The sequence below is a fragment of the Schistocerca nitens genome, chromosome 3, assembly GCF_023898315.1.
Source record: "Schistocerca nitens isolate TAMUIC-IGC-003100 chromosome 3, iqSchNite1.1, whole genome shotgun sequence".
Lineage (NCBI taxonomy): Eukaryota > Metazoa > Arthropoda > Insecta > Orthoptera > Acrididae > Schistocerca > Schistocerca nitens.
This window is the reverse complement of record NC_064616.1, coordinates 675672420-675700246: the sequence shown is the minus strand read 5'-3', so window position 1 is coordinate 675700246 and position 27827 is coordinate 675672420. Positions and strand designations below refer to the sequence as shown.

At 43.2% G+C, this 27827-nt stretch overlaps 1 protein-coding gene across 1 annotated transcript in view; it reads left to right on the top strand.

The window, feature by feature from the left end:
- LOC126249709 (cadherin-like and PC-esterase domain-containing protein 1) overlaps positions 1 to 27827 on the top strand; it is a 116408-nt gene that overhangs the window by 62076 nt on the left and 26505 nt on the right. Inside the window, exons 2-4 of the mRNA XM_049951389.1 lie at positions 1137 to 1348; positions 8759 to 8860; positions 19521 to 19608. Of these exons, the coding sequence (XP_049807346.1) occupies positions 1170 to 1348; positions 8759 to 8860; positions 19521 to 19608 (369 nt within the window). The 5' untranslated portion in view covers positions 1137 to 1169. The remainder of the gene's footprint in view (positions 1 to 1136; positions 1349 to 8758; positions 8861 to 19520; positions 19609 to 27827) is intronic.

The following is a 27827-nucleotide window of genomic DNA, read 5'->3' as shown; positions in this document are numbered from 1 at the left end:
TGTTCAGCGTTTGTCGTTATTATGGTTATATAGGACAGCTCGCGCTGACCACGCGCAAACTGAAAAGTCTCACGTTCGCCAGACACGTACCCATCTAACAAGGGAAGCGTACGACCGGTTTTGCTCATCTTTACCCATGAGAAAATTATGCAGTTTTCTGAAGGCTGGGTTACACCCTAAACTAACTATCACTAATGGAACCATTTCATCTCCGAAGTTGTGTCACGTCAGTTAATTTATCTTTTTACTAATTTTAAATCGCTGTGTTCATCACCATTATGACTGAAATAATACGCGGAGAAGTGCTTTTGCTACTACATGTCAGAATTTTTCGAAACGTGTTTATATGCTGTCGGAATAACAGATAATGATTTTGTCATTATTTCACCTTTCTACGTTTTTAAGTTTAGGAATGACATCACGTAACACCGTAAGCTGCTGTTATAAATGTTCTTTAATAAGCGATCCGTTTCCGTCGAACACCACTCTCCGAACTGCATCCGCGGTTCCCTTATGTTTTTATTTATTTTCACTATACCACGTATGTATGTTTACTCCTTGTACACGTAATGCAAAATGTTTAAATATCGCACATCTCATATTAGCGTACGTAATTTTCTGGCTGCTAATTTTTGTTTACTGATCTAGCTTCCAGTCAACTTTTTAACATTCTATTCCGTTTTTGACGTCATAGTATTCCAAAGTAATGTTTGCTGTCAAGCCAAGCTATAAGCATTGCTTGTATTTTTGCTACTGTTTTGAAACATACTTTTTCCTCTCAAACATTAGCGATCTGAGGCGCTTTGCCAAGGTTCACGTGGCTCCACCCGTCGGGGGTTCGAGTACTCCCTCGGGCATGGGTGTCTGTCGTCCTTAGCGTAAATTAGTTTAAGTTGGATTAAGTAGAGTGTAAGCTAAGTGACCCATGACCCCAGCAGTTTGGTCCTATAGGCTCTTACCACAAATTTCCAAATTTTTCCATGGACAATGGTCCTTGGGTTCGTCCTTTCTCGATTTCTTAAGGGTTCCTTACTCATTAGGTAATGAGAGTTTTGAAGCCTATTTACACGAGCTTTATTCTAATCTGCGTATACGAAGACGTAATAGCGTGATACGTGTTGTTTCTGGTGGTGAAGCTGCTATTTGTGGGAGACTCGACGAACCGCGGGATGCTGCACTACGTGCTGGAGCGGCTCAACGCCAGCCTACTAGACGGCGACAAGACGCACGAGATGCGCGTCTACCACGCAGGCGCCACCACGCTGGCCTTCGCCTACTACCCGCAGTTCTGGCTCGCGCCACCTCAGCGACCAGTCTTCGACAGGACGCTGTACAGCCTCATCAACAGGTGCGCTCTCCACCAGTGTACGTCTCCTACTAACGTCACAAACAGTTACTTAAATTCTTTCATCACGTTCACAAAATGTTTTAGTGGTCTCATATGTGGCCAAAACGATAGACTATGTAACTTAGAGCTAGGAACGTACATAACACTTGGCGTAGTATCCCAGTCTCACTTAACAACCAAAACAGAGAATCCTATTTTTTTTTCAATTTCCAAACATTCTGTGTATGAAACACTTAAAAATGAAAAAAAAATCAAGGGAGCTACTTACAAGTATGGCGAAATATTAAAACCTGTATAACTCCTGACAAATAATTCCAGCAAATAAGTATAATGCTACTAGCCCATACTATTTAATTCATTTACGTAATATAATCAAATACACTGTCCAGTCACATTACTGTGACCATCAGTCAAAAACGTGAATGATCATCTTTTGCAGCGCGGACAGCTGAGAGACGTGCAGGGAGAGGTACAGACAGGGGTGTGGACCCATGCCGACTCCAGTTCTGTGCTCAGCTGTGCTAGGAATCTCGCATGAGGATCTACGGTGCGAACAACCAAATCGAGGTGGCCCCACAGACTCTACACTGTATTTATATCCTGGCTGTTTAGTGGTAAAGGGAGTCTCTTAGAAACACGGACGTACACTCCGAGCTGTGTTATATGTTGCATTTTCGTGCTAGTAGATGCTATCGCGCCGAGGAAAAACAGAATGAATGTGTGGCTGGACACGGTCCCCGAGAACAGATGTATACTTGTGTTGATCCATTGCGTCTTCCAGAATGACGAGGTAATTCAAGGTATACCACGAAGACGTTCCCCAGACCACAACGCTTCCTCTTCCGCCCTGGACCCTACCGACGATTGTTGCAGGATGTTTCCTTTAAGACATTTCACACCGATGGAGCACAAAACGTGATTCATCTGAAAAGGCCACCTGTCACTTTCTACGCTTGGACCGAAGGCCAGTGGTCATGCCCTTTTGTATGTGAGATAAATCGCTCCGTTTCCGCATTATGACAACGACTGCACTGGTTTCAGCGTCCCCATACATGTTTCATACACCACCCACTGCTAGTCCTGCCACCTACCGTCTGTGAGTGGTTATTGCACGTTGACTTAGAACATAGACGGTGGTCCCATTAATCTCACTGTACCTGGTGGAACAGAAGAATAAACCACTAGGATTGCGAATAAGAGACTATACAGGATAGTCGGAAATTCCTGTTACATACACTCCTGGAAATTGAAATAAGAACACCGTGAATTCATTGTCCCAGGAAGGGGAAACTTTATTGACACATTCCTGGGGTCAGATACATCACATGATCACACTGACAGAATCACAGGCACATAGACACAGGCAACAGAGCATGCACAATGTCGGCACTAGTACAGTGTATATCCACCTTTCGCAGCAATGCAGGCTGCTATTCTCCCACGGAGACGATCGTAGAGATGCTGGATGTAGTCCTGTGGAACGGCTTGCCATGCCATTTCCACCTGGCGCCTCAGTTGGACCAGCGTTCGTGCTGGACGTGCAGACCGCGTGAGACGACGCTTCATCCAGTCCCAAACATGCTCAATGGGGGACAGATCCGGAGATTTTGCTGGCCAGGGTAGTTGACTTACACCTTCTAGAGCACCCCAGGAGCAACAGTGTCCCTAATTTGCTGGGAAGTGGCGGTGCGGTCCCCTACGGCACTGCGTAGGATCCTACGGTCTTGGCGTGCATCCGTGCGTCGCTGCGGTCCGGTCCCAGGTCGACGGGCACGTGCACCTTCCGCCGACCACTGGCGACAACATCGATGTACTGTGGAGACCTCACGCCCCACGTGTTGAGCAATTCGGCGGTACGTCCACCCGGCCTCCCGCATGCCCACTATACGCCCTCGCTCAAAGTCCGTCAACTGCACATACGGTTCACGTCCACGCTGTCGCGGCATGCTACCAGTGTTAAAGCCTGCGATGGAGCTCCGTATGCCACGGCAAACTGGCTGACATTGACGGCGGCGGTGCACAAATGCTGCGCAGCTAGCGCCATTCGACGGCCAACACCGCGGTTCCTGGTGTGTCCGCTGTGCCGTGCGTGTGATCATTGCTTGTACAGCCCTCTCGCAGTGTCCGGAGCAAGTATGGTGGGTCTGACACACCTGTGTCAGTGTGTTCTTTTTTCCATTTCCAGGAGTGTACTTCTAGGACTTGTAGAGGGGAGTGAGTACATCGTATTTTGAATAGGAACCCACGCCTGGAAACGTCATCAAACGAGACCACAGAGCGTCAAAGTTATAGGCGCGGGCGTCTGTAAATGTACGTGATGATGTTACAGACTTTCTAGGATGACGGAGAACGATAAATGCATTAATTTCAAGTAGGGATCCCTGTACCGGGCCGGCCGCGGTGGCCGTGCGGTTCTAGGCACTTCAGTCCGGAACCGCGTGACTGCTACGGTCGCAGGTTCGAATCCTGCCTCCGGCATGGATGTGTGGTATGTCCTTAGGTTAGTTAGGTTTAAGTAGTTCTATGTTTTAGGGGGCTGATGACCTCAGATGCTCAGTCCCATAGTGCTCAGAGCCATTTGAACCATTTGAACCCTGTACCGGAAACGAATTATTTGAAAGTTATAAACGAAAACCGTTCTTATACCTCTGACAGTTGAATAGATGTACCGGTTCTTGTGTTGCGAAGAGTGTAGGGCTGGTAACTTTCAGTGGTGGTAGTGTGGGCAAAAACGAGAAAAAATGTCCAATAAATGTGGGTTCTAAATTGCGTACCTGAGGAGCTATGACCACTCGTTCATCTTCGCTAATTTGAAACACATCTCCTCTAATGAGCAAGTGTTCGTAGCTGTTAAGGTACACACTTTAGAGTCCACGTTTATTGGACATTTTTTCTCGTGTTTGCCCATACTACCATCACTGAAAGTTACCAGCCCTACACTCTTCGCAAAACAAGAACCGGTACACCTAATCAACTGTCAGAGGTATCAGAACGGTTTTCGTTTATAACTTTCGACTCGTTCGTTTCCGGTACAGGGATCCTTACTTCAAATTAATTCATTTATCGTTCTCCATCATCCTAGAAAGTTTGTAACATCACCCCGTATATAAGTACATTTACAGACACCCGCGTCTATAACTTTGACGCTCTGTAGTCTCGTTGCATGTCGTTTCCGGACATGGGTTCCTATTCAAAATACGATTTACTCACTCCCCTCTACAAGTCCTAGAAGTCTGTAACGGGAATTTCCGACCACCCTGGATAACTTTCCAGAACATTAGGAATTGCACCTTTTTTAATATTATAATCATATTATGCCAAGCACCGATCGAAAATTCAATTAATTTTATAAACTATATTTCATTTTTGAATTTAAATACATAGAAGGCGCGAATATAGTAGTTGGTGCGATTCAGGCTTTAATGTATCGAGAAACTGTATTAATCTGTATATGTATTGTTGTAATAGTAATGAACCTGGATTTTTAAGCTGCTGTACAAAATCAGCGAACAGCTGACTGTTTAATCCATTTTTTTTAAGATAGATTTTGCTTAAAATTACACTGATCGCCTACTCTACAGAAAAAAACAACTTCGAAGCTATTTGTTGAGGTAGATATGTGAATTCCACTTCAAACTTTGTTTCGTTACTCAGTATATGTTTTTGATATAGCAACTTTTACAAATTAATACTCATTTATACTGTATCAAGTTACTAATATAGGCCGACGAAAGGAATTTTGTGCCAGCATTGACAGTGGCGATTCGTGGAACTGTTCCAGCCAGCTGCATGACTATTGCAAGAAAAGGCTGAGATAAGAGCTTTATGACATGACCAGTACAGCTGCTTCCAGTGAACATAAAGAAAAGTGAGCGCGCAGTGGTCTGAATGATGCGTCTTCGAGGTCGCAATAGCTGGTAACGTAACGCTTTCCGTTTCGGCAGTTGAATGAGACGGCAAAGTTCCTAAAAATATCACTGCTTTGCTGCAGTTCTTAGTTTCTTGACACTTGACAATAAATTATTCTCTTCACTGTCACCGTCACGCTTTCGGGTCTTAGTAAATGAAACTTTACAATTCCATCTAGACAGAAAAGACTAACCGTACTTGGCGTTCCACTTTCAGTGTGCTCTTTCAAGTAGAACACCACATTATACACTGAAGTCCAAAGAAACTAGTATGGGCATGCGTATTCATATATAGAGATATGTAAACAGGCAAAGTCTTGATAAGACAACAAGTGTCTGGCGCAGTTGTTAAATCGGCTACTACTGTTACAATGGCAGGTTATCAAAATTTAAGTTAGTTTGAGCGTGGTGTTATAGTCGACGTACGAGCGATGGGACACAGAATCTCCGAGGAAGCCATGAAGTGGGGTTCTCCCGTACAACCATTTCACGAGTGTACCGTGAATATCAGGAATCCGGTAAAACATCAAGTCTCTCCGACATCACTGTGGTCGGAAGAAGATCCTGCAAGAACGGGACCAACGATGACTAAAAAAACATTGTTCAAAGTGGCAGAAGTGCAACCCTTCCGCAAACAGATGCACATTTCAATGCTGGATCAACAACAAGTGTCAGCGTCCGAACCGTTCAACGAAACATCATCGATATGAGTTTCCGGAGCCGAAAGCCCACTCGTGTACTCTTGATGCCTGCACGACATAACGCTTTACGCCTCGCCTGGGCTCATCAACACCAACATTCGACTGTTGATGACAGGAAGAATGTTGCCTGTTCGGACGAGTCCCATTTCAAATTGTATCGAGCGGACGGACGTGTACAGGTATGGAGACAGCCTCATCACTCTATTGGCCCTGCATGCCATCAGGGGACTGTTCTGTCTGGTGGAGACTTTGTAATGGTGTGGGTCGTGTGCAGTTGGAGTGATATGGGACCCCTGATACGTCTAGATACGACTCTAAGGGTGTCACGTTCGTAAGCATCCTGTCTGATCACGGATTTTTAGACACCTCTGCAAGATTCATGGTGTCAATTCCCTCCAGCACTACTTCAGATATTAGTCGAGTCCATGCCAAGTCGTGGTGCGTCACTTCTGCCTGCTCGCTGGGGCCCTACAGGATATTAGGCAGGTGTACCAGTTTCTTTGGCTCTTTAGTGTATTAAAACTATTTCAATGAAAACAGTCTTGATCGCATGAAGCTATTTACACTGAGGTGATGAAAGAGAAGCGATATCGTATATGATGGCGGTAGTGTCGCTTACACAAGAGATAAAAGGGCAGTGGATTGGCCCAGCTGTCATTTGAACTCATATGATACATGTGAAAAGTTTTCCGACGTGGTAGTCGTCACACGATGAGAAATAACAGACTTTGAACGTGATATGGTAGTTGGAGCTACACGCATGTGACAATTCATTTTGGAAATCGTTGGGGGTTGTTTGGGGGAGGAGACCATACACCGAAGTCATCCGTCTCATCGGATTAGGGAAGGAAGGGGCAGGAAGTCGGCCGTGAACTGTCAAAGGAACCATCAAGGCATTTTCCTGGAGCGATTTAGGGAAATGACGGAAAACCTAAATCAGGATAGCCGGATGCGGGATTCAACCGTCGTCCTCCCGAATGCGAGTCCATTGTGCTAGCCACTGCGCCACCTCGCTAGGTAAAATCGTTAGGGAATTGAGGATTTCGAAATCTATAGTTTATAGAGTTTGCCGGGAATACCAAATTTCAGGCATTACCTCTCATCACGGACAACGCGGCGGCCGAAGGTTTTCAATTGACGACAGAGAGTAGCGGCGTTTGTGTAGAGTTGTCAGTGCTAACAGAAAAGCAACACTGCATGAAATAACCGCACAAATCAAAGTTGGAAAAAACTAACGTATTCGTTAGGACATTGCGTTGAAATTTAGCGTTAATGGCCTATGGCAGCAGTCGACCGACACGAGTGCCTTTGCCAACACCACGACATCGTCTACAGCGCCTCTACTGGGCTCGTGACTGTATCGGTTGGACGCTAGACGATTGGAAAACAGTGGCCTGGTCAGATGAGTACCGATGTTAATTGGTAAGATCTGAAGGTAGGGTTCGAACATGGCGCAGACCCCATGAAGCCATGGACCCAAGTTGTCAACAAGGCACCACAATGGTGTCGGCTGTGTTCACATGGAATGGACTGGGTCCCTTACTTAAACTGAAGCGATAATTAACTGAAAATTTTTATGTTCGGCTACTTGGAGACCATTTACAGGCATTCACGGACTTCATGTCCACAAAAAACGATGGAATTTTTGTAGATAATCATGCGCCATGTCACTGCACCACAATTGTTCGCGACTGGTTTGAAGAACATTGTGGACAATCACTCCCATGAATCCTATCGGACAAATGTGGGATATAATAGTGAGATAAATTCCTGCACCGGCAACACTTTCGCAGTTATTGACGGCTAAAGACTCAGCATGGCACAATATTTCTGCAGGGGACTTTCAACGACTTGCTGAGTCCATACCACGTCGAGTTGCTACAGTACGCCGGGCAAAGGGAGGTCCGAAACGTTGTTAGGAGGTATCCCATGACTTTCGTCACCTCAGCGTGTTTCATACGTTACCAGCTTAGATCTCTTATGAGACTGTTTTATTTTGTGAGAAAGGGCAATACACTTTCTAAGTGGTCAAAGGACTTGAGTAAAATCGTCAGAATAAAGTAATATGGAAAAATGGCTATGCTTATGTATCATTTTACTCTTATGATTCTATCAATTCCTTTGACTTCTAAGAAAATGTATCACTCTTTGTCACAGAGTAAAATGGTCTGATGAAGATCCTATAAGAGATCGAAACCGGTCCCCGTATGAAACAAATAAGCTACTGATTTTATTGAAATAGTTTTATTATGGTTTTATGGATTGCAGTGTCTTCGACTGACTATGTTACAAAAATGTTTGCCACATAATATTCCTCCAGTTGTCTGGCTAAGAATTTGCTTAGTAGTGTTGTAGCATTCGTCTAAATGAAGCGAACCATTCAGAACATTGGTGAAAAAACTCAGAAAAAAGTCGTATTTTAAATAACAACTGACGTAAAAAGTCTGCAAAACTTAGCTTCATTGCATGTAATGAGAATTTAGGAAAGGAAAGCTGTCGTCAGAGACTCAACCACATACCGGGTATATCCTATCGCGACTGTAATGCGTTAAATTAAAGGTAATTTGTGCCTTTGACTTATGATGATTTCGCCAGATCATGAAATTTCATAGCACACTATATCTATAACACATTTATCAGACGTGCTACCTTATAGGCCAGTGTATATGATATCAAAGACGATATATTTCGATTGCAAATGGCTTAGAAGAGGAGATTATTAAGCACTATGGATATGAAAACTGCTTGTGAGAAGTCTTTTTTTAAGAGAGAAAGTCAGTATCCTTGGGTTTGTGTTGCAGGTCTCGTCCGCTAGAGAACGACAGCTCTACGGTGCTGGTTGTGGGTGGCGTCCACTGGCTGGCCACGCACCATCTGCACGTGCTGCTTCGAGTCTTACGCAGGTTCTTTCTTCCACACAATACAGATATTGTTGTCCACGTCCTTAAGTTCACAACACTAAATATAAGTATACTGAAACTTCCTAGTAGATTAAAAACTGTGTACCGAACCTCGGATCCGGTAACTCGTACCGGTCGGGTACAAATTTTGAATCTACCACGATGATTCGAAATAGCACACTCTGCACTGCAGTGTTAGATTCATCCTGTAAACACACTAGGATGTGGCTAAAGTCTTTCTCCGCTATATATCTTGTAACGACAGTGTTGGTTTTGCAAGGTACGCAGGAAAACCTCTGTAAAGTTTGTATGCTAGGACACAGGTACTGGAATAAGTAAAGATGTGATGTTGGATAGCTTCTCATGCCTGGATAGTTCAGTCGGTAAGACTATTGGAGGGTTCAGGGTTCGATTCCCGTTACAGCACAATGTTGTAATATGACTGCAAGTTTTAAAACATCGAATATTCTGTTACACAGCGAAAGGTTTAGTCTCAGTACACTGCTCCTTCATGAGAGGTGATTAAATCTATACTATGAAACTAGGTTTTCCCGAACATTTATTCGAAAGTGCAGTCGAAGCTCACTTATTTGTTTAACTTCTGTAGCGCCGTTTAGTAGGAGACGCTCTCTTCGGCTTCTGCATGGCTTTCAGTGTTACGGGAAGTGATCTGGAGAGCAGGCCAATCCCTGCGCAGAACAAAACAAGGAAACACAGCGGTTTATTCATTGAAGCTGCATTCTGTAGAAGCAGTGTTTTTTTAATATCACCACGGCCTAATTCTACTCAGATCCTAATCCATTTATGTTAATTGTATGTGTATAATGCCATTGGTATTGACGGCACTGTATGGGTACGATTCTTTTCTTCTGCGATTCCTACTTATACCTGAACGACATTTTCTTTAAGATGACTCATTGGGGTCTGGAGAAAAACAGGTGTTGTGGAATATACCGTAAATAACACGTTCGGTTCCTGTCAGGATGCCACGTTCGTAACCATCGCATTACTATTGCAAAACGATTCTAATGCAAACAATTCTGCATGAACTCATTCTCTTTATGCTGTACACGATGTGATATAATTGAGGGCTCTTCAGTGTAGGTAAATGTTATGTTCATTCTAGGACGACATACAGTGAAGAACCAAAGAAACTGGTACACCTGCCTTAATACAACGTAGCGCCACCAAGAGCACGCATAAGTGCCACACCACAACGTGGCATGGACTTTACTAATTTCTGAAGTAGTGCTGGAGCGAAGTGACACCATAAATGCTGCAGAACTGTCCATATATCCGTAAGAATACGAAGGGGTGGACATCTCTTCTGGACAGCACGTTCAATGCATCCCATATATGCTCAATAATAATAATATTCTTCTCGGGTATGCAGCCGGATCATAACGTCTTCATGAAGACGTTATGATCCGGCTGCATACCCGAGAAGAATATTATCAATTATTACGCCGGGAAAGCCTTCGTATGCTCAATAATGTTTATGTCTGGGGAGTTTGGTGGACAGTGGAAGTGTTTAAACCCTGAAGAGTGTTCCTGGAGCAACTCTGTAGCAATTCCGAACGTGTGGGGTGTCGCATTGTCCTGCTGAAATTGCCCAAGTCTGTCGGAATGTAAAGTGGAAATGAATGGATGCAGGTGATCAGACAGGATGCTTACGTACGTGTCAACTGTCAGAGTCGTATATAGACATATCAGGCGTCCCATATCACTCCAACTTTACACGCCCCACACCATTACAGAGCCTCCACCACCTTCAACAGTTTCCTGCTGACATTCTGGGTCCATAGATTCATCAGGATGTCTCCATACCCGTACACACCCATCCGCTCGATACAATCTGAAACGAGACTCATCCGACCAGACAACACTTTTCCAGTCATCAACAGCTCAACGTCGGTATCTACGGGCCCAGGCGAGGCGTCCAACTTTGTCTCGTGCAGTCATCAAGGGCGTGCGAGTGGGCCTTTGGTTCTGAAAGCCCATACCGATGGTTCGAACGCCGACACTTTTTGATGCCCAACACTGAAATGTGCAGCAATTTTCAGAACGGTGGCACTTCTGACACGTTGAACGATTCTCTTCAATCGTCGTTGGTCCCGTTCTTGCAGGATCTTCTTCCGGCCGCAGCAGTGTCGTAGATTTGATGTTTTACCGTATTCCTGATATTCACGGTACACTCGTGAAATGGTCGTTCAGGAAAATCCCCACTTCATCGCTGCCTCGGACATACTGTGTGCCGCGCGGGATTAGCCGAGCGGTCTTAGGCGCTGCAGTCAAGGACTGTGCGGCTGGTCCCGGCGGAGGTTCGAGTCCTCCCTCGGGCGTGGGTGTGTGTGTTTGGTTCAAATGGCTCTGAGCACTATGGGACTTAACTTCTAAGGTCATTAGTCCCCTAGAACTTAGAACAACTTAAACCTAACTAACCTAAGGACATCACACACATCCATGCCCGAGGCAGGATTCGCACCTGCGACCGTAGCAGTCGCGTGGTTCCAGACTGTAGCGCCTTTAACCGCTTGGCCGCTCCGCCCGGCCTGTGTGTGTTTGTCCTTAGGATAATTTAGGTTAAGTAGTGTGTAAGCATAGGGACTGATAACCTTAGCAGTTAAGTCCCACAAAACTTCACACACATTTTGACAAGCTGTGTGCCATCGTTCGTGCGCCGACTATAACACCACGTTCAAACACACTTAAATCTTGATAACCAGCTATTATAGCAGCAGTAACCGATCTAACAACTGCACCAGACCCAGACATTTGTTGTCTTATCTAGGCGTTGCCGACCACAGCCCCGTATTCTGCCTGTTTACATATCTCTCTATTTGAATACGCTTGCCTAAAGCAGTTTGTTTGGCACTTCACTGTAGAAGTCAACAGACAGAAAAGCTTTACAATCCTCTGACACGAACATGTAACTTATACCTACAAAACCCAAGCTATTTTTGAACATATTCAACAAGTCTCGGCAAATAACAGTCGGAGTGTACTACCAGTCGTTCACTTTTCGCGACAGTAGATACCCTCTCCTTGGTCATGGATCTATTCGAGAACCGGTGTTCAAACGTCCTCAACGCTGGAAGATCTCTTTTCAGCCAGATTTTCTTTCAACGTTCGGAAAAGATGGAAACCGCATGTACAATATCTGGACATTCCGATCACCGTCACCCGCCTCTGTGCAGCTTTGGGAAAATTGTTGGCACCATTTCGCAAGGGCTGGACACGAAATTGCATCTGATCCGTATACAACCAGAATTTCTTGGTGAATGTGTTTGGGGTTTATATATTTTGCCCCTTAAGAATCGTACTGTTCCGCGTACTTGACCATTGGATCATACACTGTAATATATTTTTTTATCCGTACCGCAGCAGAACTGTGTCCGCAGGAAACCTGCGACTTGTACTCTCTTCTAAGAATGTGCCACTCTTGTTCCGCTATAGTCTTAGCGTAGGACGACATGTGTAACTTACTTTATGAATCCCTACGTATAATGTACACTGCCAGAAAAAAAAAAAAACGCAATACTGTCAGGGACTGTGTTCTGTGCAGACTGAGGGGTTAGAGAGTTAGTGATTCATTTGTCATGATCATAGGGGATCCGATGACAGGAGGCCTGTTTGTGTACCTCCTGTTTTGACTCTGCTGGCAATAACTTTGCTGGACTTCGAGATGAACATTGTTTGCAACATTCATTCTAGGGTACAAGAATGCATCTCCAACGAGTACGTGCTCCTATCGGACAGCTTCAGCAATTTGTACGGGATCACAAACTTTGCCTGCAGAATGTTGGATGAAAGTGTGGGGGGATTGCTGCACATGTTGGGAACAGTGTCTCGTTGGTGCGTCGCTAATTTCAACACTGGTCTGTGGAATATTCCCACACCTGCAGACCAGGTTCTGGACGTCTATGTAGCACAGATGCAAGTTAAGATCGACGTATTGTGGCAATAGTGGTGGAAGACCGAATATCATCCAGGAACGAAATCTGGGCAGATGATGCACCTACTGTGTCATCAGGTACCATTGGGAACCGTCTGATAGCAGAGGGATTAAGATCATGTGTGCGTCTGACCACGCTGCCAAACACTGGTGTTGTGAAACCGTGAAAGAGTTGAGCGGAGAGTGGAACAGCGCCCTGTTGTTTTAAGTGATGAGAGTAGATCTGGTGTTTCTGCAGTGTAATGTAGCAATTGCCTGCTACATTCTACAGCCCGTTAGCTCTGGCTACTGCTATTTCTTCGACAGGAAGATGGTGTGCTTTTTCAAAAGGAGAGTGGACGGCAACATACGGCTGCTGCGATGCAATGTGCTCTCCGTGCTGTATAACAATTGCCCTGACCCTCAAGATCACCAGGTCGCTAGCCAGCTTAACACGTATGGGACATGGTGAAGTGGAAATTTACTCTTCCTCCAGGGTCTGTAAGAACCACTTCTGAAATGCAATAAACGGTGCAAGATACTTGGAGCAATCCCTCACAGGATGCAATTCGGCACCTTTAATGATCGTTTGCATGTGAGGATACTGACCTGAGTTACTGACAGATGCTGGTGCATTTTGTATTGATGTAACTGTTTGGACACCCTTTACTACAACATGTGAGCTTTGTTTGTTATCATATACTCCTATAATGATGCTCCACCTGTCACATCACTTGCCAAAGAAGTGACCTTGTCATGGAGGCTGTTGCATTTTCTTTCCGGCAGTGCATTTCAGTGTAGTCTAATGTCGCATTTATTTTTATCATAAACACTAGTTTTTTTCTACTGAACATCTTTAAGTCCACTGTACTTCCCCAACAACCAGTCGGATTTTTGTGCTGTACACAGCGTCAATAAATCATTAGTCACACATAATTCTGCGCTAACACGGGGTATTTCCACGTCATCGACCTCTCATTGTATCCTCGCGCCACCAAAGATATGACGCACGTGAAGTCGATGATAATGTGTACTCCAGTTGTCTACCTAGTAAAGGCTGTGAAACGAAAGGGTTGGTGGATAAACGTAATTAAACTCGGTGTTGGAACATCAGAGCAATATCGAGGACTTCTTGCATTTAAGAAGAAGCTGAATGCTTTTCAGCTGTCATTAATACAGTTTATCATAAAATGGCATGAGTAGCATTGGTAGCAAGGAAATAGAGGAAGAAATCCTTAATTCTTCTCATATCAATGTTTTCTACCTTTCCTCTTCCTTAACTCTTTGGTCTTCCTTTTCAGAAAAAATCATTCCATCCTGCCACTCCTTTTATTTGTACTCTGGTTTCATTCTGTCTCACCTGTTTTTCATGTCTACTTCTTGTTCATAACTGCCACAACATCTTACCGATCTTACAAAGTTATTGTAGTTATTGGTTCAAATGGCTCTGAGCACTATGCGACTTACCTTCTAAGGTCATCTGTCGCCTAGAACTTAGAACTAATTAAACCTAACTAACCTAAAGACATCACACACATCCATGCCCGAGGCAGGATTCGAACCTGCGGCCGTAGCGGTCGCTCAGTTCCAGACTTTAGCGCCTAGATCCGCACGGCCACTCCAGCCGGCTATTGTAGTTTTTATTATTATTATTGTTATCACCCTGTTGTCGCGAATTGTTACTATTATTATTATTATTATTTTATTATTATTATTATATGAGAATGTATCTAGGTACTGTGAACTTAGTGTCAGAGTCAACATCCTCAGAAAAATCTACTTTGCGTTTGACTTGGAGCAAGCGGCCGCATGGTAGGCATCTGTTGACTGAGACCGCAAGGTTGCATATTTCGTGTTCCAAGAACTTATAAACTCTGGTCCTAAGACCCCAGTAATTTATTCCTCATTGTCATTGTAATATTCTCTTCCGTTTCAGTTGTACAAAGTGCATCACGAAGTATAAATTGTATCAGCGTAGTTCAAAATGTCCATGTTTTATACGTGCTATTGAATAACAGTTATGTCATGTCCCATTTCCCTGACTAAATGGCTACCACCAAATACTAGTTAATAAATTTTAAATAAAACGAACCCTCAATCGAAACTCTGGACAACATCTTCATTACAAGCAATCATGATTCGAGGGAACAAAAACAACTTTATCCACCGCGGTAACGTCTGCCCAACAGTGAACGGCAACCACGCGTTCGGATTCTGGGGAACGTGGGTGTCACGATCACAGAGAAAATCTGGGTTCTCAGGGAAACTACCAAGAAAGAATCCTATATACATTTGAACCGTCAGTGTAAACATCCTAATTCAACCAGTCAATATACACTACCACTTTTGAAAACTATATCAAAGAGATGTAGCTATTAGTTATTCAGAAAACACGCTTCACATACGCGACCACTACAGATTACGGCTACTCCCGCATCTTCAACAGCAAAATGAACAAGCGAGTCGGAATAGATGCCACCCCACAACTGCACATGCTCCGACAAACATCAATAACAGGAAAGATCCTGAAAGGTTGAACAATTTTGGAATAAACTTGAGCAGGTAAAGTCAAAAATTCCTGATGAAGATATAAGAATTTAATTACGCGATTTCGATGCAAAAACTGTCAGAGGAAAAGAACACCTAAAAAAGTGTTACCAAGTACATAAATTCACCAACAAGAATGGGACCAGACTCATTGCATTGTGTCAACAAAATAATCTGAATCTGCGGAAACATCCCTGAAAGCGAGACTTGAAGGTCACCCAGATAGTAGCTTGGTGGATATGAACTAGATCACCTAAACATTACATACAATTCGCAGAAAGACGTTCATCATGTTTAACTTCACAGAGGTGCAAACAACGACACGATTCGCTATCTTGTGGATCAAAGTTAAATTTACTGCAAAATAAGCACACCATAAGAAAACAAACCTTCAGAGAGCTGACAGAAAAAGGATTCCAAGAATCTACGGTACAAAAGAGGAATCTGAAAAACATAAGGCAGTTATTTCTAACCAAGGTCATTCAGAATGCCAAAACGCTAATCTCCAGGAAAAAGAACACATTCCATCCGTGCTGGGATTCAACATGTGAAGAAGCTCTGGAAGAACGAAAGCAAGCATTCCAGACACAGATCAGAGAGCAGGTGGCAATGTTAATCAGACAAAGAGGAGGCACATGATAGAACCACTGGATCTGTTGAAAAGAACATCAGAAAACACAACACACGTGACTTTTACAAGACCTTCAGAAGATACATCCGTGGACACACACCACAGAACCAATGCTTCAAAAAGTAGGATGATAAAATCTCTCCGACATATGAAGACAACTGTAGGGAGTCAGCACGATACTTCTCTCAGCTATTCAACTGTCCAGAACTACTTCTACGACTTCCTAGGGAAACCATATACAAGTACTGGTATACCCAGTGTTTCAAACACTCACCAAAGATGCAATCTAAAAACGTATCCTTAGGTTTAAAATCGACAGACATCTTGGGAAGACGACATCATCGCGTGGAATTATTGAAGCACATAGGGAGAAAGGCATTAGAAGAAGTTAGACAAATCATCACGGATATTTGGCAAACAGAAGAACTGCCAGAAGATTAGAAGTGCGCACTCAAACAACCATTCCAGAAAATGACGTAACAGACATAAATAACTAAGAATGGATCTCTCTCCTTCAGCTCAAGTGCCTCAAATCCACGACGTATTTACTTCTAACGACACAAGCATATCTTGAACATAAGATGAGTGAGTACCAAGAGGGCTTTCTAGCAGGACGCTCGTGTGCAGAACAAATTTCAACCTAAGAATAATAGTGAAATATAAGGCCATCGAAAATATCCCAGTCATCGGCACTTTAGTTGACTTTGAAGGCATATGATTGGGTTGACCGAAAGTATCTTTTTGACAATAATTCAGAAGGGCAAGGAGTAATTCCAAAGACAATAAATCTCATGAAGCAAATGCTCATGGATAAAAAGTCCAATGTAAAAGTGTGGGAGAAGTATGAGAGTGTTTTGCAATTAAAACCAGTGTTCGCCAAGGTGATGGTCTGTCACCACTCCTCTTCAGTCTCATTCTGAATAAAGTCATTAAGCAATTGGAAAGAAGAACTAAAGAAACAAAATTTCAGGATGCCTACTAAACTTGGCCGGACTAAAGATGTCATTCAGATAGCTTGCTTAGCTTTCGCAGGCGATTAAGCAGATCTAGCGGACATTGACACCACAGCAGACCGACAGAAGTCACCCAAAGAACGCCCTGAAAAAGCTGATTTACAAATCTCTGTTAGACACTATAACACCGTGATCAAACCTGAAGCTCTGTATACAAGGGAAAGTTTAACTCTAAACAGAAAAGCAGATCTGGATAACATCCTGAAGTAGAAACAATGGGTTATGAGCAACATTCTAAGCCCCTATGAATGAGGGACTGATAAAGACTGAAATCCCATTATGTAACGGAGAAACTATCAATCCTGGGAGCAGACCGTTAGAAAACGAAGGCTGAAATTTTATGGACATGTTGAAAGTCTCCCAACAATGAGGGTTATAAACAAAACTATGACATATATAAGAAAATTAAAGAATTCGCCATGGATCCAATAAGTTAAAAAGAACATGGAGAGAGTGGAGAGAGCACATTTATGAATCTAAAAGCACTGTGTGATCCACATGTCCATACCAAGAGTAATTAATATTTAGCCCCAAATTTCAAGTTAGCTGAATCTGGAAGAATGTCAGGTTGGCCTAAGTCTCAATTTACCTACTCTTGGCAAGGAAAAATACAATAACTTGTTTAGGTTGCCGAAGATCAGAGGAACACAAGGGCACCTCAGAATTGCGCTTATTTAGAGCACTGTGTGCATCCACTAAGGCTTCAACACAAACTTTCACTTACGTAAGCCACTGGTCATAGCAGATAGTGTTAATTCTTCGAATTTCCAACTACTCGTGCTGTAAAAATTTCGTAAGAAATCTAGACAAATATTGCCAGACAATCGTGAAATGTGTGGAATAATGGAAATCAGTTGATTTTACATCTAAATTAATGACTGAAAATTGTTTTATTGTCTCAGTTTATTACGATAGGTGAGTATTAGTAAGACCGCATGCTAAAGGGATACTACATTCTGGGAAAGCTGTAGGACCGCTTTGAATCGACGTACTGATATTTCTAAGCAGAACAGAGAAATATATCGTTCCGCGCAGATGAAACGGTACGAAGAAAGCACAACGTGTTTTATGAACGGTCGCATGAAGCCCATTTCAGCTTTCTGTCAATCACGTTTCAAAAAATATTTTTCACTATTTACTGCGGTCTGTTAGTTTAAAAATTTAATACGATATTTAATGTGTACAATTATGTAACTAGCACATTATAGTGGCGTTATGCCTAATGCATTAATGGTAGATGATTTCCCAAGTACGTTTACAGAAATACGCAACTGGTTTCGCTTCTCCACTCCTGATTTTTCGCTCCTAGACATATATGAAAATAATAGTGCAGCTAAAGGGAATCTTGGGGTACAGAAACAATAGTAGTACCTCCAGAAAAACCAAACGTTCAGGATGAATAAAAAAGTAGAAGGCAATGAAGAAAATAATGAAGCCATCGATCCTTTTTGAAATAAGAGAAGCCCGGAAACACGATCTGAACTAGTTACACCTTCGTTTTTCCATTAATTTCCTTTGTATACAGTGTTGTGTGAGGCACTATTAACGAAACTCATCTGTGTGCTATCACTGTGTGCTATCACTGTTCTGGTATAACCTTCAGCTGCCGAACGTCTGTTAGTCCATTCTCTGCTTAAAGCTTCATCGTGCTGCAATAATGGCGATTCACGTGGTTAGCACACCGCCATCCCAACCGTTAATGTTAGCTTTCCAACCCTTGAACCCGTTTTACGTAAGAGACTAAATGGAGCTTGTAGAGATCTCCCGTCGAGAAAAAGCTCTGGTTCTACCGAGGATAATACTTAAATCCGGCAGTTAGATACAATCTCCGATGTACCAAGATGACTACAAGTAATTAAAACAATCCTACAATTAAAATTTAATTGTAACTGAGTTTACTATGAAATTTATTTCAGATACAAACACAGAACGTCATATACAAATGTGAAAGTTTCCATCTTCAATTTGTGCTCGAAATGTGACTTTGTTGATCCCCGTGATAAAGTGTGGCCTAAACCCATAATCTGGCAGCAACACGCGAACTGAAAAGTGTTCTATTGCACAGATTGTACCGCTTCACCAGCCATCATTCAGAGGTAATTCGATGTGTAATTTAACAATACAGTTTTCTCAGGGACACAGTACTTAAAACATAAGACTCATAGTCGGAGGGAGCTGCTATCTAGATTCGTGCCCTGCTATTTAGATTTAGGTTCCCTGCGGTTTACCTAAATGGACTGCGGTTAATTCAGAGAATGGTACCTTCGAAAGAATACGGCTGGTCTTCTCTCCCATCTTCATCGTATCCGAGCTTGTGGTTAGGCTCTTATGACGTCGTCGTCAGAGGAACGCCAAACGTTAAATTTTCCTTCGCCACTCCTGGATCTGAAATGATCTTATCACGGTTCAGTGCAATGTAACTGACTGCCACTATTGTTTCTGTTATCATTTCGCATAATTCGTGAGCACAGGGTGATGTAATACTATCAAGAAATACATGTGTAATGAAGTGTGCTTATCTGTTTGTGTTTGTTACAGGGAGGGACTGCAGTCGGCACGCATCGTCGTCAAGACGCTCGGTTCAGGCTTTCACATCCCGTCCGAGGGCGTACACTACCTGCCTAAGGTACGCGAACCCCAAAATCAGCAGATTCTTTTTTCTGGCTTTTTGGCCTCACTTATACAGCCAGCCTCAGAGCATAAAAAACAACAGTTATCTGTTACATCCTTTTAAACTGAACTTAAATAAACTGTCTAACCAAATTAATATTTTACTGTTTTTTAATGTAATGTATGTAATATTTTATTGCACTTTTTTATTCACACGGTGTTTCAAAAAGACTCATTCGATTTCAGCAGTGTGTGTCATTTACCTGAATTAAAAAAAACCGTGGGTTAATTTTAACTTAGGCATAGAAGCACAATGGTTTGGAGAAAAAGTTTATTCAAGGGTAGGCTCTCAGACGTAGTCTTTCACAAACACTCACAAAAAAATCACATACTGTCAGATACGGCAACCTTGGACACCAATGTTCCAATACGAGATCTACATGAGCCTTACGTCTAACTTATCTCTGAGGCAGCACATTGTTAAGAAATGCTGTTAATTGTAAGGTGCTAGTGCGGTTGTGTCCAGCCTCTCGAAAAATGAATTTTTCGGCATGTTTCCAAAATTTCACACTTTCAGAAAATTCTCTATCTCCAATTATGGAAACATGATTCTGGCTTCTTCTAAAATAAATTCTTCTTGTTCAACAGCCAAACATGTTTTGGTGACGTTTCACCATCGTCAGTAGGTTCATTTATGTTCTACCAGATAAAATACAAAGAAATTTTGCATGATAATTGATACAGGTGTGAAATTATATCATTAACACAGACTGCACATCTGAGTATAGGAGCAGGCGAAATATCTGCCCCAGGTAGACACTTACCGGCATCCATACGAAGCGCAACCTACAACTGGTGCCAAGCCAAACGTCTAGATTCGACGCGTAAGTTAGAATTCACCCCAAGTTTCTGTGCTGGTGTAGTTGGAAGATATAGTCTTATGAAATCGGCTGAATCTTTTTGAAACATGCTGAAATACTCTAGCTTGCATTTTGTGTTGTACAGAGGAAAACGATTATTCCCGTCAATTCATGAGACCAGTTCTAAAGTTCAGAAAAGACATAATGGCGTTGGAAGGGTACACGTCGTCTACATTCTACATCTTTTTGCAGCATACACAGGGTGTTTCAGATACGACGCAAGTGCTGCGCCCAGGGTAGCGCGGGAGCCAAAAAAGCGGAGGGACGTTTCTTCAGAGCCTTTAGTAGAGTACGAGTAACAAAGCGAGTGCGGGATGCTTTCTGTATACAGGAAAGGGCTGGAATATGCTCTGCCTGACAAACAAAAGTGAGGCACCCAGAGGTCAGGGTAGGATGTCGGTATCATATTTTAAGCAAATATGAAAGTAATTAGAGTTGCAATTCTCGGTGGAAAGTAGAGTAACCACCATAATACATTAGTGGTGTTCGGATTTAGTGTTGATACCAGGCAAATTAGGGTATACATGAGCTGTGAATGGAGTCAAATGTGGGTGATCACTGTGGAAGACATGGAGATACCGCGTGCTAATATGAGACAGCGTAATCAGCGCCTAGCAGAGCTGTGAAGGAGCCTCAATGTGGATCTCCATTTGGCCGGGTGATAGAATGGTACAATATCCAGATTTTTGTGGCCTTCGGATATGACACTGGCCCAACTGGGTATATGAGCTTATCATAGCTCTCCTCAAGGTTCCGGTCGACCATCAAGATTCCGGTCGACCACGTCTGGCCATCACATGCGAGGATCGCCCTATCGTGCACCAAGCACATCACGACTCCTTCATATCTGCATCTGCCATCCGAGAACATGTAATGGACTCCTTACAACATTCTCTGGCATCCCGCACCATCCGCTGGAAACTAGCAGCAGGCGGACTAGGGAATTACCGCCCACGGCGCAGGCAGCCACTAACACCACAACACAAACAGCTACCTCAACAGCTGTGCCGTGACCGGGAAACATGTACTATTGATTAATGTTGTCGCATTATGTTCAGTGATGGATCGTGTTTCTGTACTACTCCAGATGACCATCGTCGGCGAATATGGCGGCGACCATGTTTTGGAGATGAACAGGGGTGTTATGTTGTGGTATGGGAAGCCATCAGGTATGACTTGAGATGACAGCTAGTGGTGAGGGAACTCTGATGGTACGATGGTGCACCACGGACATTCTGAGCCCTCCAGTGTTACCTCTAATGCAAAAGTATCATGGTGCCATTTTTCAACAGGGCAATGCTCATCACAAATTTCATGTGTCTACAGGAACTATATGAGTGATCTTGATGTATTCTCCTGCCCAACAACATCTTCGGATCTGTCCTTGATGAAACGATTGTGGGATCAGCTCAGACGTCAAATCCGTCCCATTGCTCAAAATGGTTAAATGGCTCTGAGCACTATGGGACAACATCTGAGGTCATCAGTCCCCTAGAACTTAGAACTACTTAAACCTAACTAACCTAAGGACATCACACACATCCATGCCCGAGGCAGGATTCGAACCGTAGCGGTCGCGCGGTTCCAGACTGAAGCGCCTAGAACCGCTCGGCCACACCGGCCGGCTCGTCCCATTGCCAATTCCCAGGATATCAAGTAGCAATTACAACAATTGTAGGTCACCATGTCTCAGAATAGGATACAAGAACTTTATGACACCCTTCCCACGGGAATCAGTGCATGCATCAAGATCATAGGAGGTGTAACATCGTACTCCTAAGTGGGCTCATACGGCCGACTTCTTTGTAAATTTGACTTAATTTTGCATTCACCGTAATGTTTCATTTCGCTATCTTCTCCTCTTGTACGTGCGTCGCATTTTTTATCAGGAAGTGTTCTTTATGGCGTAACCAGCGAGCTCTGTCTCCAACCCACGCCTCACGTACCAACCATTATTTAGCCTGGTAACTGTCAATTTTGGGGTGAGCACCACATCGGGCCTTTTTTCTGCTTCTGGCTCTCCTTATAAAAAATTGCTTGTCCGGAAAACTCTCGCTGTCACTTCGTAATGTAATACTCATCGTATATGCTTTATGCCTCTCTTACAGAACACTCCAGTTAGTAAGTACTCTCGCCATACCTAAACTAAGATGAAAATCAATGGTAAAAATTATACATCCTCCCGAAGGGTACGCTACAGACAGACGTGGCCGAATGACGCTATTGGTTGCAGCGTCACGTGATACACTGCCCCTGTTACGTTGAACAGCGCTTCATCGTTCTTACGTGTACATCACTGTAGCAGGTGGCGTTTCGCGTCCAACCGAAATGGATAATTTAAGGAAACCTAGGAAAATAACTGCACCACTTACCACTTGAGATTGGTATGGCAGTGCAGTCTACTTATAGAGCTCAACTCAAACACAGACTGAAACCATACAAAGTAACGATAGTGCATCGAATGGTCAATTAAGATACTATTGCTCGTAGTCAGCACTGCAACTGGCTGTTGCCGCCTAGGCGTATTGGTTGATACTGAAATGCTCTTTTTCTCTTATGAAACAGGTCTGTATTTATCGCGGTGCGTGAGAGTGCAGAAACATTGGTGGTGGTAAGTTCCTATGGGACCAAACTGCTGAAGTCATCGGTCCCTAGGCATACACACTACTTCATCTAACTTAAACTAACTTACGCTAAGGAAAACATACACACCCATGCCCGAGGGAGGACTCGAACCTCCTACAGGGGCAGCCACTCGAACAGTGGAAGGCGCCTTAGACCTCGCGGCTACCCGGCGCGGCTCGCAGAAACATCAACGTTGAAGTTATGAAAATCCTCACTAGTTACGTCGAGATACTCTGTGTGTTGTGAATACGGAAATGTAGTACGCGATTAGTGCAACGCGATAAATTTTTTTCTACCAAACCATAACTTCTAATAGACGTGTGAACAATATCCTGGAACCTTCGTTCAGATGAGTAACATTAATCAGATTAGTAACATTTAACAAAAAAAAACTTGCTGATATTTCATGTAGGGCAATACAAGTGCTCACACTGCTTGTGACACGGTGGTTTTGTTGGTAGGAAATATTCTGACATCAAGCGACAGTATCTGAATTTATGAGAGTTCGTGCAAAGCTCTTGGAGCACATGCTACAGAAACACCAGTCTGGAGAGGTAAATGGTGGGAAGATTTCGTCGGTCACTGATAACACTTCAGTCGTATAAACCCGTTACGTCAGCTGCCATACTACGACGAATATGCCAGGTAGTCACAGGCAATCAGAGCCTGCCTGCCCCCTTTTGGTTCCCTCGCCACGCCAGACACAACTCTTGGGCCGTAAGTGAAATACTCTATATATCTCATTTGAGAAATGAACGTAAAGTTTCTTACGGAACTTCTGATCGTATTTGCGTTGACTTAGTATCAAATAATCCACCACCGTAGACAAGAATGACAATACACATTAAGGTAACGTTGCAAGATCAACTCACACGACAATACTCCAGGTTCAATCGCAGATCTTTTCACAACATCTACTAGAATAAAAGCATGTGACTTCCGACATTGATCCGCCGTCTTATGCGGACTTTACATCGCTGGTCCAGTTTTTCTGTTCGAGAACAGAGCGATATGTGATGTCACTGCGATTCACTCTCTCCTTTCATCAGTACCGTAAAAGAAACACTACACTCGTGCTGAATTAACACTGTATACTTAAAAGCACGAAAATTTCACGACAGAAACCACGGCCACAAATGCAGTCCTGCAGAGCACTACCCATGTAAAGCTGAGACTTTTCCGCAATGTATCTGGCAAACGTGGAGACACCTAAGCTGCTGTCTCATCCAGTCTCTCACGAAGAAAGAATACTTAACTGAAAAATAACATTTTCGATCATGTATTCATACTGAATGCCACACTGCAAATAGAGTGACGATAATCAGAGACCAATTGTGTTAATATTTAACGAGTCAGAAAACTTAATAGGCAATCTAATATTATATTATCAATTTTCCTTGACCTACCGGACTCATAAATATTTTTGCCTACATGCAGGACAGTCGGATGTTGGGGCGCATTAATTTTAGTATCCACTGAGCGATTAATTTAAGAAAGCTGCAAGATGGTGTAAATCAGCAAAGACGCAGCCGTTGCATTCAAATCGCAGCCAGGGACACGCCAGAGTGAAAGGAAGCGTTTATCTGCTTGGAGTCGTTCTCCTGATCCCCCACAGGATGTCCAACCCAAGCACCAGGGAGGCTTCTCTGCCCTAGTTAGGTTGTTGGCCACAGAAACAACTTTTTTTTAATAGGCTCGCCGCACCACACACTCCGGTCCCACGCGGTTGAGGGTTTTTGGTGGACGCCAGTTGGATACAGCTTTTAGTTGGAGCCTATTGCCGGCCGGGGTGGCCGAGCGGTTCTAGGCGCTACAGTCTGGAACCGCGGGACCGATACGGCCGAAGGTTCGAATCCTGCCTCGGGCATGAATGTGTGTGACGTCCTTAGGTTAGTTAGGTTTAAGTATTTCTAAGTTCTAGGGGACTGATGACCTTAGAAGTTAAGTTCCATAGTGCTCAGAGCCATTTGAACCATTTTTTTGGAGCTTATTCGGACGCAGTTTTACATAGAGTTCATTTGGATGCAGCTTCTAGATGGAACCCATTCAGACGCAAGATCTTCCATTGTATCTTTAATTAACATCAACTAGCTTTCATTTCTGTGGAATAAATCGTATTTAAATTCACAACGATAGAATTCCGCTCTCGCTGCTAGTTCAAGTACATGCCTACGCCTGCCGGAGTGGCCGTACGGTTCTAGGCGCTACAGTCTGGACCCGAGCGACCGCTCCGGTCGCAGGTTCGTATCCTGCCTCGGGCATGGATGTGTGTGATGTCCTTAGGTTAGTTAGGTTTAATTAGTTCTATGTTCTAGGCCGACTGATGACCTCAGAATTTAAGTCGCATAGTGCTCAGAGCCAATTGAATATGCCTACGTTACATGCTATATTTTTGCGAGCACGCAGCTTGTGCTGTGAGCCGTCTGCGCCACACACGCATCAGTGCTAGTTGGATAAAGACTGCTGCGCTCACCGTCCCCTGTGTACTTATCTTGCATCAGCCATGGTTAACCACTATACCACATGTACGTTGTTCGGGAAAATTTTTCACTTTCAACTAGTGAGACCTATCTAAGGACTGGGTAATCTATTACTTCATGTTCAATTGTTTCTCTCTCATTACTTGTTTGTTCTACGGACGGAGGACTCACTGACTGTCGAGTGATCCAGAACTGTCGATTGATGTCGTCCCATGCTATAATAAGGCTCCCTTAAATTCAGATATGCTTCTAAAAGTTTAGTGTATAATTATGCCATTAACTGTTACTTGACTGTGCGCTTCCCATTATCCCAGTTTATGCCGCTCATTTCGGCGTAAACACCGATATCAGGGTCACCACCGGATGCTACCACGGTCAGAGAGTAGATCCTCAGGTAAGAACTTTTGTATGCTGATAAAGAAGCGGTATTAGGCAGGACTGCTAGTTCATTGTAAATTATCTCCCCTTCATGACCGATATATTTACTACACACGCAACAACCAGACTAAAGGCACAGCGTCAGATTTTTCTGGCTATGGCAGAGACACCATCAAAACATGAATTCGATGTCATTGCAGAATAGTTCACTGCATGAACATAACAGACACATGTTCTCTGCAATTGAACGTCCAGACTTTTTGTTCAGAAAATATCAGATTATTTGGTGTTTTTTCTTTTTCTTTCTTTTTATTTTTTCCATTACTGACACATTCTTCTATCTCGAAAAGTCATTACCTATTACGCCCTCTACAATAGTTGCTGACAAACATTCATCATACACGTTGATGTGCTGTTAATTTTCAAAACTAGATGCGAGGGTATGTTGACTATCAAGGAGCGTCACATCCGGCTGAAGAATTGTGGGTAACCTAGTAATTCACTCGCAGCATGGCAGCAACTTCTACTATTAGCCACCCATTTGGGACTTCTATCGTAAATAATAATTGTAGAAATAACCTAGAAAGGAATGAATTCCATCACAGCCCAGCCCAGGTTTGACGATTATGAAAAATTGATTATTCAGCCTACAAATCTGCAGCAGTATTAACGCAGAGGTTTCTTGCGATTTCCCTACTGAAGATTCTTCAGGTCGTTTACTTCTGCTCCGAAAAATGATACAATAATGTATACTGTTTTAGAATAAATTTCAGTGATATAATTGTACTATGTGGAATAAAAAGAAGAATACAATCGGTAAAGTCTCTAGTGGGCTTACTAGGTGTATAAGTCACTACAGTAATAAAAAGCAATAAATTAAAACCATGTCTAAAGTTAGATTGTTAAATAGGAAATAGTTAAGTGACAGTAATTTTGATACGTTCTTGTGGATGGTTCAAATGTCTCTGAGCACTATGGGACTTAACTGCCGTGGTCATCAGTCCCCTAGAACTCAGAACTACTTAAACCTAACTAACCTAACGACATCACACACATCCATGCCCGAGGCAGGATTCGAACCTGCGACCGTAGCGGTCGCGCGGTTCCAGACTGTAGCGCCTAGAACCGCTCGGCCACTTCGGCCGGCGTTCTTGTGGAAAATTTTAGATAAAAGTACGATATACATTTTTATTCCATATCGTACAAGCACATAATTGAAGAATGTATGTATGCCTGCAGTAACGACATCTATCGAGCTTACGTCAAAAACATTTTGTGGCCACTATACAGCAGTTTGTTGTGAACGGTAGTGCTGTTAACAAGATGACTCCGGCGACATTGTGACCTAGTATATACCATACTTTACATATGTACAACGATGCTAAACTGATTTTATGTTTATCTTTTGACGATGCCACTGTGGCTCCATTATGTTGGGACATGCTTTTAAAATAGGTATGTCTCGTCGTTTTAAAGTGCATGATTTTTACATGTATGTCACTAGTACTTTCCATTATGGCCTATTTTATGTTTTAAGTTGTAGACAATCCACTAGTTGTATTTGTATTTTTGCCATGTTTTGCTGCAGATCTGACGATGGTCATTGCTGACCGAGACCGGCAGTCTGAGGACCTAACGAGTTTATGATCATAGACGGAAATAAAAAAAAATAGTCTTCACTTTCCGGATCACTTTCTGTGGTGTGCGTACTGTAAGACCTTTGGTACACACACCATCAGATTATTTGACTTGTCGCTGTAACGAAGTAGGCGAGTGTCAGCAATATGTCTCGTGGTCTTATCGTGGCGTGTTTATCTTCTGCCGTTAGGTCA